At 64.8% G+C, this 12420-nt stretch overlaps 9 protein-coding genes across 9 annotated transcripts; all 9 read right to left on the bottom strand.

Moving 5' to 3' along the window:
• Window positions 1-364: 364 nt before the first annotated feature.
• ABB37_06849 (ATG8/AUT7/APG8/PAZ2 putative (ATG8C.10)) lies at window positions 365-733 on the bottom strand (the record flags this gene model as incomplete). The annotated part of the gene is made up of 1 exon (XM_015805281.1): window positions 365-733. The coding sequence occupies one exon, from the start codon at window positions 731-733 to the stop codon at window positions 365-367; it is 369 nt and encodes a 122-aa protein (XP_015655894.1).
• A 1027-nt stretch (window positions 734-1760) lies between these two features.
• Window positions 1761-2129, bottom strand: ABB37_06848 (ATG8/AUT7/APG8/PAZ2 putative (ATG8C.10); the record flags this gene model as incomplete). The annotated part of the gene is made up of 1 exon (XM_015805280.1): window positions 1761-2129. The coding sequence occupies one exon, from the start codon at window positions 2127-2129 to the stop codon at window positions 1761-1763; it is 369 nt and encodes a 122-aa protein (XP_015655893.1).
• Window positions 2130-3156: 1027 nt separating this feature from the next.
• Window positions 3157-3525, bottom strand: ABB37_06847 (ATG8/AUT7/APG8/PAZ2 putative (ATG8C.10); the record flags this gene model as incomplete). The annotated part of the gene is made up of 1 exon (XM_015805279.1): window positions 3157-3525. The coding sequence occupies one exon, from the start codon at window positions 3523-3525 to the stop codon at window positions 3157-3159; it is 369 nt and encodes a 122-aa protein (XP_015655892.1).
• Window positions 3526-4552: 1027 nt separating this feature from the next.
• ABB37_06846 (ATG8/AUT7/APG8/PAZ2 putative (ATG8C.10)) lies at window positions 4553-4921 on the bottom strand (the record flags this gene model as incomplete). Its single annotated transcript, XM_015805278.1, has 1 exon — window positions 4553-4921. One exon carries the CDS (start codon window positions 4919-4921, stop codon window positions 4553-4555), a length of 369 nt encoding a protein of 122 aa, XP_015655891.1.
• Window positions 4922-5948: 1027 nt separating this feature from the next.
• On the bottom strand, window positions 5949-6317 carry ABB37_06845 (ATG8/AUT7/APG8/PAZ2 putative (ATG8C.10); the record flags this gene model as incomplete). The annotated part of the gene is made up of 1 exon (XM_015805277.1): window positions 5949-6317. The coding sequence occupies one exon, from the start codon at window positions 6315-6317 to the stop codon at window positions 5949-5951; it is 369 nt and encodes a 122-aa protein (XP_015655890.1).
• Window positions 6318-7344: 1027 nt separating this feature from the next.
• On the bottom strand, window positions 7345-7713 carry ABB37_06844 (ATG8/AUT7/APG8/PAZ2 putative (ATG8C.10); the record flags this gene model as incomplete). The annotated part of the gene is made up of 1 exon (XM_015805276.1): window positions 7345-7713. One exon carries the CDS (start codon window positions 7711-7713, stop codon window positions 7345-7347), a length of 369 nt encoding a protein of 122 aa, XP_015655889.1.
• A 1027-nt stretch (window positions 7714-8740) lies between these two features.
• Window positions 8741-9109, bottom strand: ABB37_06843 (ATG8/AUT7/APG8/PAZ2 putative (ATG8C.10); the record flags this gene model as incomplete). Its single annotated transcript, XM_015805275.1, has 1 exon — window positions 8741-9109. The coding sequence occupies one exon, from the start codon at window positions 9107-9109 to the stop codon at window positions 8741-8743; it is 369 nt and encodes a 122-aa protein (XP_015655888.1).
• Window positions 9110-10136: 1027 nt separating this feature from the next.
• ABB37_06842 (ATG8/AUT7/APG8/PAZ2 putative (ATG8C.10)) lies at window positions 10137-10505 on the bottom strand (the record flags this gene model as incomplete). The annotated part of the gene is made up of 1 exon (XM_015805274.1): window positions 10137-10505. One exon carries the CDS (start codon window positions 10503-10505, stop codon window positions 10137-10139), a length of 369 nt encoding a protein of 122 aa, XP_015655887.1.
• Window positions 10506-11532: 1027 nt separating this feature from the next.
• On the bottom strand, window positions 11533-11901 carry ABB37_06841 (ATG8/AUT7/APG8/PAZ2 putative (ATG8C.10); the record flags this gene model as incomplete). Its single annotated transcript, XM_015805273.1, has 1 exon — window positions 11533-11901. One exon carries the CDS (start codon window positions 11899-11901, stop codon window positions 11533-11535), a length of 369 nt encoding a protein of 122 aa, XP_015655886.1.
• Between the last annotated feature and the right edge of the window lie 519 nt (window positions 11902-12420).

Here is a 12420-nt window from a genome sequence, read left to right as displayed (position 1 = left end):
GGAATAGCAAGAGAAAAGGCAAAGCGAGTGGCGGCAGGCCGCAGCAGCGGCAGCGAGTGCACAAGCACCTACGACGACGTGCTGCGCGCACTCGCCGCTGTCCACGCCCTCGCTGCACCGCTTGGCCGCACGCTGAGATGTGTGCACACTTCTGTTCAGAACGCAGCTACGTACACGCCTGCGGGTGGGTACGAGCAGCACCCCCCACCACGTCACATTAAGGGAAATCGGCAATCCGGCAAACAAGAAATACACATGACGGTGGCGCAGAGAGCCGCTCACGAGGAGACGGGAGGGGATGGCTTTGCACGCGTTGCTTTAGGTTGCGACGGGCGCTCCACAGCCGTCAACTGTCCACGGCGCACTACCAGGCAGCAGTCATGCCGCACACGTTCACGGTGGCACCCATGGCGGCCTCGGCGGTGTAGGTGACGTACAGCATGCCGTCGTCCGCCTGCTTGCACGCGTCGTGCAGCTCGCCAAGCGTCGTCGTCGGCGCAACGGCGCACTGCGCCACCGCAAGCGACACCGCCTTCCTCGCGTCGACGCCGTCGAGGCGGCGCACCGCGCTCGTCAGCTGCGCAACCGTCGCGTCGCGCGGCAGCACGCTGAAGTGCGCCTTGCCGCCCTGCGCGCTCTCCACCACAACGGGCACGTCGCAGCTCCCGGCGTTCAGGCTCGCGCGCTTCGCGATGCGCTCCTCCACGCGGGTCGACGACACGTAGGCGGACATGGCGGTATGGGGGAGGGTCGGGTAGGGTAGGGGGGGGTTGATGAGAGAGAGTTTGGTGGGTGCGGAGGCTGGAGAGCAGATCTGTGTGGTGCGGTGTGCCGCCGCGGCAGTGCAGGCGCAAGAGAGGGGGATGGAGGGAGAGAAGACGAGGGGGGCGGTGGGGGAGGTGGACACGCACAAAGACGGGGAGGGAGGGAGAACGCGGTGCAGGAGAGGCAGCACCCACGCTGCTCCGGCAGAGGCACCGCGCAGGGGCAGTGCGAGGGGGCAGCTGGCCGCCGTGCTGCAGAAGCAGTGGCGGGCAGCAGCAGCAGCAGCAGCAGCAAGAGCAGACGCTCCACCACAGACGAGAAGAGTTCGTCCCGTCGCCACCACTGATGCAGTTGGAGTACCGCAGCCGCAACGCGGCATCGTACAATACGTAGCGACGTAGTAAAGCAAAAAGACATGTGCACAGCGAGAAAAGAAAAACGAGAAAACACGGTTCCTGCAACGTCTGCTCCGCTCTCCGCGTGCGACCGCCGTGACACACACCGACCGCACGGCTCCGCACCGGGGGCACCAAAGGGGAGGCTCGGCTCCATCAAAAGCAGAAGCGGGAAGAGTCGGACGAAGCGGAGAGAGAGAGTAGGACGAATGAGATTCGAAAACAACAAAAAAAAAGGAATAGCAAGAGAAAAGGCAAAGCGAGTGGCGGCAGGCCGCAGCAGCGGCAGCGAGTGCACAAGCACCTACGACGACGTGCTGCGCGCACTCGCCGCTGTCCACGCCCTCGCTGCACCGCTTGGCCGCACGCTGAGATGTGTGCACACTTCTGTTCAGAACGCAGCTACGTACACGCCTGCGGGTGGGTACGAGCAGCACCCCCCACCACGTCACATTAAGGGAAATCGGCAATCCGGCAAACAAGAAATACACATGACGGTGGCGCAGAGAGCCGCTCACGAGGAGACGGGAGGGGATGGCTTTGCACGCGTTGCTTTAGGTTGCGACGGGCGCTCCACAGCCGTCAACTGTCCACGGCGCACTACCAGGCAGCAGTCATGCCGCACACGTTCACGGTGGCACCCATGGCGGCCTCGGCGGTGTAGGTGACGTACAGCATGCCGTCGTCCGCCTGCTTGCACGCGTCGTGCAGCTCGCCAAGCGTCGTCGTCGGCGCAACGGCGCACTGCGCCACCGCAAGCGACACCGCCTTCCTCGCGTCGACGCCGTCGAGGCGGCGCACCGCGCTCGTCAGCTGCGCAACCGTCGCGTCGCGCGGCAGCACGCTGAAGTGCGCCTTGCCGCCCTGCGCGCTCTCCACCACAACGGGCACGTCGCAGCTCCCGGCGTTCAGGCTCGCGCGCTTCGCGATGCGCTCCTCCACGCGGGTCGACGACACGTAGGCGGACATGGCGGTATGGGGGAGGGTCGGGTAGGGTAGGGGGGGGTTGATGAGAGAGAGTTTGGTGGGTGCGGAGGCTGGAGAGCAGATCTGTGTGGTGCGGTGTGCCGCCGCGGCAGTGCAGGCGCAAGAGAGGGGGATGGAGGGAGAGAAGACGAGGGGGGCGGTGGGGGAGGTGGACACGCACAAAGACGGGGAGGGAGGGAGAACGCGGTGCAGGAGAGGCAGCACCCACGCTGCTCCGGCAGAGGCACCGCGCAGGGGCAGTGCGAGGGGGCAGCTGGCCGCCGTGCTGCAGAAGCAGTGGCGGGCAGCAGCAGCAGCAGCAGCAGCAAGAGCAGACGCTCCACCACAGACGAGAAGAGTTCGTCCCGTCGCCACCACTGATGCAGTTGGAGTACCGCAGCCGCAACGCGGCATCGTACAATACGTAGCGACGTAGTAAAGCAAAAAGACATGTGCACAGCGAGAAAAGAAAAACGAGAAAACACGGTTCCTGCAACGTCTGCTCCGCTCTCCGCGTGCGACCGCCGTGACACACACCGACCGCACGGCTCCGCACCGGGGGCACCAAAGGGGAGGCTCGGCTCCATCAAAAGCAGAAGCGGGAAGAGTCGGACGAAGCGGAGAGAGAGAGTAGGACGAATGAGATTCGAAAACAACAAAAAAAAAGGAATAGCAAGAGAAAAGGCAAAGCGAGTGGCGGCAGGCCGCAGCAGCGGCAGCGAGTGCACAAGCACCTACGACGACGTGCTGCGCGCACTCGCCGCTGTCCACGCCCTCGCTGCACCGCTTGGCCGCACGCTGAGATGTGTGCACACTTCTGTTCAGAACGCAGCTACGTACACGCCTGCGGGTGGGTACGAGCAGCACCCCCCACCACGTCACATTAAGGGAAATCGGCAATCCGGCAAACAAGAAATACACATGACGGTGGCGCAGAGAGCCGCTCACGAGGAGACGGGAGGGGATGGCTTTGCACGCGTTGCTTTAGGTTGCGACGGGCGCTCCACAGCCGTCAACTGTCCACGGCGCACTACCAGGCAGCAGTCATGCCGCACACGTTCACGGTGGCACCCATGGCGGCCTCGGCGGTGTAGGTGACGTACAGCATGCCGTCGTCCGCCTGCTTGCACGCGTCGTGCAGCTCGCCAAGCGTCGTCGTCGGCGCAACGGCGCACTGCGCCACCGCAAGCGACACCGCCTTCCTCGCGTCGACGCCGTCGAGGCGGCGCACCGCGCTCGTCAGCTGCGCAACCGTCGCGTCGCGCGGCAGCACGCTGAAGTGCGCCTTGCCGCCCTGCGCGCTCTCCACCACAACGGGCACGTCGCAGCTCCCGGCGTTCAGGCTCGCGCGCTTCGCGATGCGCTCCTCCACGCGGGTCGACGACACGTAGGCGGACATGGCGGTATGGGGGAGGGTCGGGTAGGGTAGGGGGGGGTTGATGAGAGAGAGTTTGGTGGGTGCGGAGGCTGGAGAGCAGATCTGTGTGGTGCGGTGTGCCGCCGCGGCAGTGCAGGCGCAAGAGAGGGGGATGGAGGGAGAGAAGACGAGGGGGGCGGTGGGGGAGGTGGACACGCACAAAGACGGGGAGGGAGGGAGAACGCGGTGCAGGAGAGGCAGCACCCACGCTGCTCCGGCAGAGGCACCGCGCAGGGGCAGTGCGAGGGGGCAGCTGGCCGCCGTGCTGCAGAAGCAGTGGCGGGCAGCAGCAGCAGCAGCAGCAGCAAGAGCAGACGCTCCACCACAGACGAGAAGAGTTCGTCCCGTCGCCACCACTGATGCAGTTGGAGTACCGCAGCCGCAACGCGGCATCGTACAATACGTAGCGACGTAGTAAAGCAAAAAGACATGTGCACAGCGAGAAAAGAAAAACGAGAAAACACGGTTCCTGCAACGTCTGCTCCGCTCTCCGCGTGCGACCGCCGTGACACACACCGACCGCACGGCTCCGCACCGGGGGCACCAAAGGGGAGGCTCGGCTCCATCAAAAGCAGAAGCGGGAAGAGTCGGACGAAGCGGAGAGAGAGAGTAGGACGAATGAGATTCGAAAACAACAAAAAAAAAGGAATAGCAAGAGAAAAGGCAAAGCGAGTGGCGGCAGGCCGCAGCAGCGGCAGCGAGTGCACAAGCACCTACGACGACGTGCTGCGCGCACTCGCCGCTGTCCACGCCCTCGCTGCACCGCTTGGCCGCACGCTGAGATGTGTGCACACTTCTGTTCAGAACGCAGCTACGTACACGCCTGCGGGTGGGTACGAGCAGCACCCCCCACCACGTCACATTAAGGGAAATCGGCAATCCGGCAAACAAGAAATACACATGACGGTGGCGCAGAGAGCCGCTCACGAGGAGACGGGAGGGGATGGCTTTGCACGCGTTGCTTTAGGTTGCGACGGGCGCTCCACAGCCGTCAACTGTCCACGGCGCACTACCAGGCAGCAGTCATGCCGCACACGTTCACGGTGGCACCCATGGCGGCCTCGGCGGTGTAGGTGACGTACAGCATGCCGTCGTCCGCCTGCTTGCACGCGTCGTGCAGCTCGCCAAGCGTCGTCGTCGGCGCAACGGCGCACTGCGCCACCGCAAGCGACACCGCCTTCCTCGCGTCGACGCCGTCGAGGCGGCGCACCGCGCTCGTCAGCTGCGCAACCGTCGCGTCGCGCGGCAGCACGCTGAAGTGCGCCTTGCCGCCCTGCGCGCTCTCCACCACAACGGGCACGTCGCAGCTCCCGGCGTTCAGGCTCGCGCGCTTCGCGATGCGCTCCTCCACGCGGGTCGACGACACGTAGGCGGACATGGCGGTATGGGGGAGGGTCGGGTAGGGTAGGGGGGGGTTGATGAGAGAGAGTTTGGTGGGTGCGGAGGCTGGAGAGCAGATCTGTGTGGTGCGGTGTGCCGCCGCGGCAGTGCAGGCGCAAGAGAGGGGGATGGAGGGAGAGAAGACGAGGGGGGCGGTGGGGGAGGTGGACACGCACAAAGACGGGGAGGGAGGGAGAACGCGGTGCAGGAGAGGCAGCACCCACGCTGCTCCGGCAGAGGCACCGCGCAGGGGCAGTGCGAGGGGGCAGCTGGCCGCCGTGCTGCAGAAGCAGTGGCGGGCAGCAGCAGCAGCAGCAGCAGCAAGAGCAGACGCTCCACCACAGACGAGAAGAGTTCGTCCCGTCGCCACCACTGATGCAGTTGGAGTACCGCAGCCGCAACGCGGCATCGTACAATACGTAGCGACGTAGTAAAGCAAAAAGACATGTGCACAGCGAGAAAAGAAAAACGAGAAAACACGGTTCCTGCAACGTCTGCTCCGCTCTCCGCGTGCGACCGCCGTGACACACACCGACCGCACGGCTCCGCACCGGGGGCACCAAAGGGGAGGCTCGGCTCCATCAAAAGCAGAAGCGGGAAGAGTCGGACGAAGCGGAGAGAGAGAGTAGGACGAATGAGATTCGAAAACAACAAAAAAAAAGGAATAGCAAGAGAAAAGGCAAAGCGAGTGGCGGCAGGCCGCAGCAGCGGCAGCGAGTGCACAAGCACCTACGACGACGTGCTGCGCGCACTCGCCGCTGTCCACGCCCTCGCTGCACCGCTTGGCCGCACGCTGAGATGTGTGCACACTTCTGTTCAGAACGCAGCTACGTACACGCCTGCGGGTGGGTACGAGCAGCACCCCCCACCACGTCACATTAAGGGAAATCGGCAATCCGGCAAACAAGAAATACACATGACGGTGGCGCAGAGAGCCGCTCACGAGGAGACGGGAGGGGATGGCTTTGCACGCGTTGCTTTAGGTTGCGACGGGCGCTCCACAGCCGTCAACTGTCCACGGCGCACTACCAGGCAGCAGTCATGCCGCACACGTTCACGGTGGCACCCATGGCGGCCTCGGCGGTGTAGGTGACGTACAGCATGCCGTCGTCCGCCTGCTTGCACGCGTCGTGCAGCTCGCCAAGCGTCGTCGTCGGCGCAACGGCGCACTGCGCCACCGCAAGCGACACCGCCTTCCTCGCGTCGACGCCGTCGAGGCGGCGCACCGCGCTCGTCAGCTGCGCAACCGTCGCGTCGCGCGGCAGCACGCTGAAGTGCGCCTTGCCGCCCTGCGCGCTCTCCACCACAACGGGCACGTCGCAGCTCCCGGCGTTCAGGCTCGCGCGCTTCGCGATGCGCTCCTCCACGCGGGTCGACGACACGTAGGCGGACATGGCGGTATGGGGGAGGGTCGGGTAGGGTAGGGGGGGGTTGATGAGAGAGAGTTTGGTGGGTGCGGAGGCTGGAGAGCAGATCTGTGTGGTGCGGTGTGCCGCCGCGGCAGTGCAGGCGCAAGAGAGGGGGATGGAGGGAGAGAAGACGAGGGGGGCGGTGGGGGAGGTGGACACGCACAAAGACGGGGAGGGAGGGAGAACGCGGTGCAGGAGAGGCAGCACCCACGCTGCTCCGGCAGAGGCACCGCGCAGGGGCAGTGCGAGGGGGCAGCTGGCCGCCGTGCTGCAGAAGCAGTGGCGGGCAGCAGCAGCAGCAGCAGCAGCAAGAGCAGACGCTCCACCACAGACGAGAAGAGTTCGTCCCGTCGCCACCACTGATGCAGTTGGAGTACCGCAGCCGCAACGCGGCATCGTACAATACGTAGCGACGTAGTAAAGCAAAAAGACATGTGCACAGCGAGAAAAGAAAAACGAGAAAACACGGTTCCTGCAACGTCTGCTCCGCTCTCCGCGTGCGACCGCCGTGACACACACCGACCGCACGGCTCCGCACCGGGGGCACCAAAGGGGAGGCTCGGCTCCATCAAAAGCAGAAGCGGGAAGAGTCGGACGAAGCGGAGAGAGAGAGTAGGACGAATGAGATTCGAAAACAACAAAAAAAAAGGAATAGCAAGAGAAAAGGCAAAGCGAGTGGCGGCAGGCCGCAGCAGCGGCAGCGAGTGCACAAGCACCTACGACGACGTGCTGCGCGCACTCGCCGCTGTCCACGCCCTCGCTGCACCGCTTGGCCGCACGCTGAGATGTGTGCACACTTCTGTTCAGAACGCAGCTACGTACACGCCTGCGGGTGGGTACGAGCAGCACCCCCCACCACGTCACATTAAGGGAAATCGGCAATCCGGCAAACAAGAAATACACATGACGGTGGCGCAGAGAGCCGCTCACGAGGAGACGGGAGGGGATGGCTTTGCACGCGTTGCTTTAGGTTGCGACGGGCGCTCCACAGCCGTCAACTGTCCACGGCGCACTACCAGGCAGCAGTCATGCCGCACACGTTCACGGTGGCACCCATGGCGGCCTCGGCGGTGTAGGTGACGTACAGCATGCCGTCGTCCGCCTGCTTGCACGCGTCGTGCAGCTCGCCAAGCGTCGTCGTCGGCGCAACGGCGCACTGCGCCACCGCAAGCGACACCGCCTTCCTCGCGTCGACGCCGTCGAGGCGGCGCACCGCGCTCGTCAGCTGCGCAACCGTCGCGTCGCGCGGCAGCACGCTGAAGTGCGCCTTGCCGCCCTGCGCGCTCTCCACCACAACGGGCACGTCGCAGCTCCCGGCGTTCAGGCTCGCGCGCTTCGCGATGCGCTCCTCCACGCGGGTCGACGACACGTAGGCGGACATGGCGGTATGGGGGAGGGTCGGGTAGGGTAGGGGGGGGTTGATGAGAGAGAGTTTGGTGGGTGCGGAGGCTGGAGAGCAGATCTGTGTGGTGCGGTGTGCCGCCGCGGCAGTGCAGGCGCAAGAGAGGGGGATGGAGGGAGAGAAGACGAGGGGGGCGGTGGGGGAGGTGGACACGCACAAAGACGGGGAGGGAGGGAGAACGCGGTGCAGGAGAGGCAGCACCCACGCTGCTCCGGCAGAGGCACCGCGCAGGGGCAGTGCGAGGGGGCAGCTGGCCGCCGTGCTGCAGAAGCAGTGGCGGGCAGCAGCAGCAGCAGCAGCAGCAAGAGCAGACGCTCCACCACAGACGAGAAGAGTTCGTCCCGTCGCCACCACTGATGCAGTTGGAGTACCGCAGCCGCAACGCGGCATCGTACAATACGTAGCGACGTAGTAAAGCAAAAAGACATGTGCACAGCGAGAAAAGAAAAACGAGAAAACACGGTTCCTGCAACGTCTGCTCCGCTCTCCGCGTGCGACCGCCGTGACACACACCGACCGCACGGCTCCGCACCGGGGGCACCAAAGGGGAGGCTCGGCTCCATCAAAAGCAGAAGCGGGAAGAGTCGGACGAAGCGGAGAGAGAGAGTAGGACGAATGAGATTCGAAAACAACAAAAAAAAAGGAATAGCAAGAGAAAAGGCAAAGCGAGTGGCGGCAGGCCGCAGCAGCGGCAGCGAGTGCACAAGCACCTACGACGACGTGCTGCGCGCACTCGCCGCTGTCCACGCCCTCGCTGCACCGCTTGGCCGCACGCTGAGATGTGTGCACACTTCTGTTCAGAACGCAGCTACGTACACGCCTGCGGGTGGGTACGAGCAGCACCCCCCACCACGTCACATTAAGGGAAATCGGCAATCCGGCAAACAAGAAATACACATGACGGTGGCGCAGAGAGCCGCTCACGAGGAGACGGGAGGGGATGGCTTTGCACGCGTTGCTTTAGGTTGCGACGGGCGCTCCACAGCCGTCAACTGTCCACGGCGCACTACCAGGCAGCAGTCATGCCGCACACGTTCACGGTGGCACCCATGGCGGCCTCGGCGGTGTAGGTGACGTACAGCATGCCGTCGTCCGCCTGCTTGCACGCGTCGTGCAGCTCGCCAAGCGTCGTCGTCGGCGCAACGGCGCACTGCGCCACCGCAAGCGACACCGCCTTCCTCGCGTCGACGCCGTCGAGGCGGCGCACCGCGCTCGTCAGCTGCGCAACCGTCGCGTCGCGCGGCAGCACGCTGAAGTGCGCCTTGCCGCCCTGCGCGCTCTCCACCACAACGGGCACGTCGCAGCTCCCGGCGTTCAGGCTCGCGCGCTTCGCGATGCGCTCCTCCACGCGGGTCGACGACACGTAGGCGGACATGGCGGTATGGGGGAGGGTCGGGTAGGGTAGGGGGGGGTTGATGAGAGAGAGTTTGGTGGGTGCGGAGGCTGGAGAGCAGATCTGTGTGGTGCGGTGTGCCGCCGCGGCAGTGCAGGCGCAAGAGAGGGGGATGGAGGGAGAGAAGACGAGGGGGGCGGTGGGGGAGGTGGACACGCACAAAGACGGGGAGGGAGGGAGAACGCGGTGCAGGAGAGGCAGCACCCACGCTGCTCCGGCAGAGGCACCGCGCAGGGGCAGTGCGAGGGGGCAGCTGGCCGCCGTGCTGCAGAAGCAGTGGCGGGCAGCAGCAGCAGCAGCAGCAGCAAGAGCAGACGCTCCACCACAGACGAGAAGAGTTCGTCCCGTCGCCACCACTGATGCAGTTGGAGTACCGCAGCCGCAACGCGGCATCGTACAATACGTAGCGACGTAGTAAAGCAAAAAGACATGTGCACAGCGAGAAAAGAAAAACGAGAAAACACGGTTCCTGCAACGTCTGCTCCGCTCTCCGCGTGCGACCGCCGTGACACACACCGACCGCACGGCTCCGCACCGGGGGCACCAAAGGGGAGGCTCGGCTCCATCAAAAGCAGAAGCGGGAAGAGTCGGACGAAGCGGAGAGAGAGAGTAGGACGAATGAGATTCGAAAACAACAAAAAAAAAGGAATAGCAAGAGAAAAGGCAAAGCGAGTGGCGGCAGGCCGCAGCAGCGGCAGCGAGTGCACAAGCACCTACGACGACGTGCTGCGCGCACTCGCCGCTGTCCACGCCCTCGCTGCACCGCTTGGCCGCACGCTGAGATGTGTGCACACTTCTGTTCAGAACGCAGCTACGTACACGCCTGCGGGTGGGTACGAGCAGCACCCCCCACCACGTCACATTAAGGGAAATCGGCAATCCGGCAAACAAGAAATACACATGACGGTGGCGCAGAGAGCCGCTCACGAGGAGACGGGAGGGGATGGCTTTGCACGCGTTGCTTTAGGTTGCGACGGGCGCTCCACAGCCGTCAACTGTCCACGGCGCACTACCAGGCAGCAGTCATGCCGCACACGTTCACGGTGGCACCCATGGCGGCCTCGGCGGTGTAGGTGACGTACAGCATGCCGTCGTCCGCCTGCTTGCACGCGTCGTGCAGCTCGCCAAGCGTCGTCGTCGGCGCAACGGCGCACTGCGCCACCGCAAGCGACACCGCCTTCCTCGCGTCGACGCCGTCGAGGCGGCGCACCGCGCTCGTCAGCTGCGCAACCGTCGCGTCGCGCGGCAGCACGCTGAAGTGCGCCTTGCCGCCCTGCGCGCTCTCCACCACAACGGGCACGTCGCAGCTCCCGGCGTTCAGGCTCGCGCGCTTCGCGATGCGCTCCTCCACGCGGGTCGACGACACGTAGGCGGACATGGCGGTATGGGGGAGGGTCGGGTAGGGTAGGGGGGGGTTGATGAGAGAGAGTTTGGTGGGTGCGGAGGCTGGAGAGCAGATCTGTGTGGTGCGGTGTGCCGCCGCGGCAGTGCAGGCGCAAGAGAGGGGGATGGAGGGAGAGAAGACGAGGGGGGCGGTGGGGGAGGTGGACACGCACAAAGACGGGGAGGGAGGGAGAACGCGGTGCAGGAGAGGCAGCACCCACGCTGCTCCGGCAGAGGCACCGCGCAGGGGCAGTGCGAGGGGGCAGCTGGCCGCCGTGCTGCAGAAGCAGTGGCGGGCAGCAGCAGCAGCAGCAGCAGCAAGAGCAGACGCTCCACCACAGACGAGAAGAGTTCGTCCCGTCGCCACCACTGATGCAGTTGGAGTACCGCAGCCGCAACGCGGCATCGTACAATACGTAGCGACGTAGTAAAGCAAAAAGACATGTGCACAGCGAGAAAAGAAAAACGAGAAAACACGGTTCCTGCAACGTCTGCTCCGCTCTCCGCGTGCGACCGCCGTGACACACACCGACCGCACGGCTCCGCACCGGGGGCACCAAAGGGGAGGCTCGGCTCCATCAAAAGCAGAAGCGGGAAGAGTCGGACGAAGCGGAGAGAGAGAGTAGGACGAATGAGATTCGAAAACAACAAAAAAAAAGGAATAGCAAGAGAAAAGGCAAAGCGAGTGGCGGCAGGCCGCAGCAGCGGCAGCGAGTGCACAAGCACCTACGACGACGTGCTGCGCGCACTCGCCGCTGTCCACGCCCTCGCTGCACCGCTTGGCCGCACGCTGAGATGTGTGCACACTTCTGTTCAGAACGCAGCTACGTACACGCCTGCGGGTGGGTACGAGCAGCACCCCCCACCACGTCACATTAAGGGAAATCGGCAATCCGGCAAACAAGAAATACACATGACGGTGGCGCAGAGAGCCGCTCACGAGGAGACGGGAGGGGATGGCTTTGCACGCGTTGCTTTAGGTTGCGACGGGCGCTCCACAGCCGTCAACTGTCCACGGCGCACTACCAGGCAGCAGTCATGCCGCACACGTTCACGGTGGCACCCATGGCGGCCTCGGCGGTGTAGGTGACGTACAGCATGCCGTCGTCCGCCTGCTTGCACGCGTCGTGCAGCTCGCCAAGCGTCGTCGTCGGCGCAACGGCGCACTGCGCCACCGCAAGCGACACCGCCTTCCTCGCGTCGACGCCGTCGAGGCGGCGCACCGCGCTCGTCAGCTGCGCAACCGTCGCGTCGCGCGGCAGCACGCTGAAGTGCGCCTTGCCGCCCTGCGCGCTCTCCACCACAACGGGCACGTCGCAGCTCCCGGCGTTCAGGCTCGCGCGCTTCGCGATGCGCTCCTCCACGCGGGTCGACGACACGTAGGCGGACATGGCGGTATGGGGGAGGGTCGGGTAGGGTAGGGGGGGGTTGATGAGAGAGAGTTTGGTGGGTGCGGAGGCTGGAGAGCAGATCTGTGTGGTGCGGTGTGCCGCCGCGGCAGTGCAGGCGCAAGAGAGGGGGATGGAGGGAGAGAAGACGAGGGGGGCGGTGGGGGAGGTGGACACGCACAAAGACGGGGAGGGAGGGAGAACGCGGTGCAGGAGAGGCAGCACCCACGCTGCTCCGGCAGAGGCACCGCGCAGGGGCAGTGCGAGGGGGCAGCTGGCCGCCGTGCTGCAGAAGCAGTGGCGGGCAGCAGCAGCAGCAGCAGCAGCAAGAGCAGACGCTCCACCACAGACGAGAAGAGTTCGTCCCGTCGCCACCACTGATGCAGTTGGAGTACCGCAGCCGCAACGCGGCATCGTACAATACGTAGCGACGTAGTAAAGCAAAAAGACATGTGCACAGCGAGAAAAGAAAAACGAGAAAACACGGTTCCTGCAACGTCTGCTCCGCTCTCCGCGTGCGAC

The sequence above is a fragment of the Leptomonas pyrrhocoris genome, assembly GCF_001293395.1.
Source record: "Leptomonas pyrrhocoris isolate H10 chromosome Unknown, whole genome shotgun sequence".
NCBI classification, from domain to species: domain Eukaryota; phylum Euglenozoa; class Kinetoplastea; order Trypanosomatida; family Trypanosomatidae; genus Leptomonas; species Leptomonas pyrrhocoris.
Note: the sequence above shows the minus strand (reverse complement) of the source record. Positions and strands in the feature narration are given on the sequence as shown.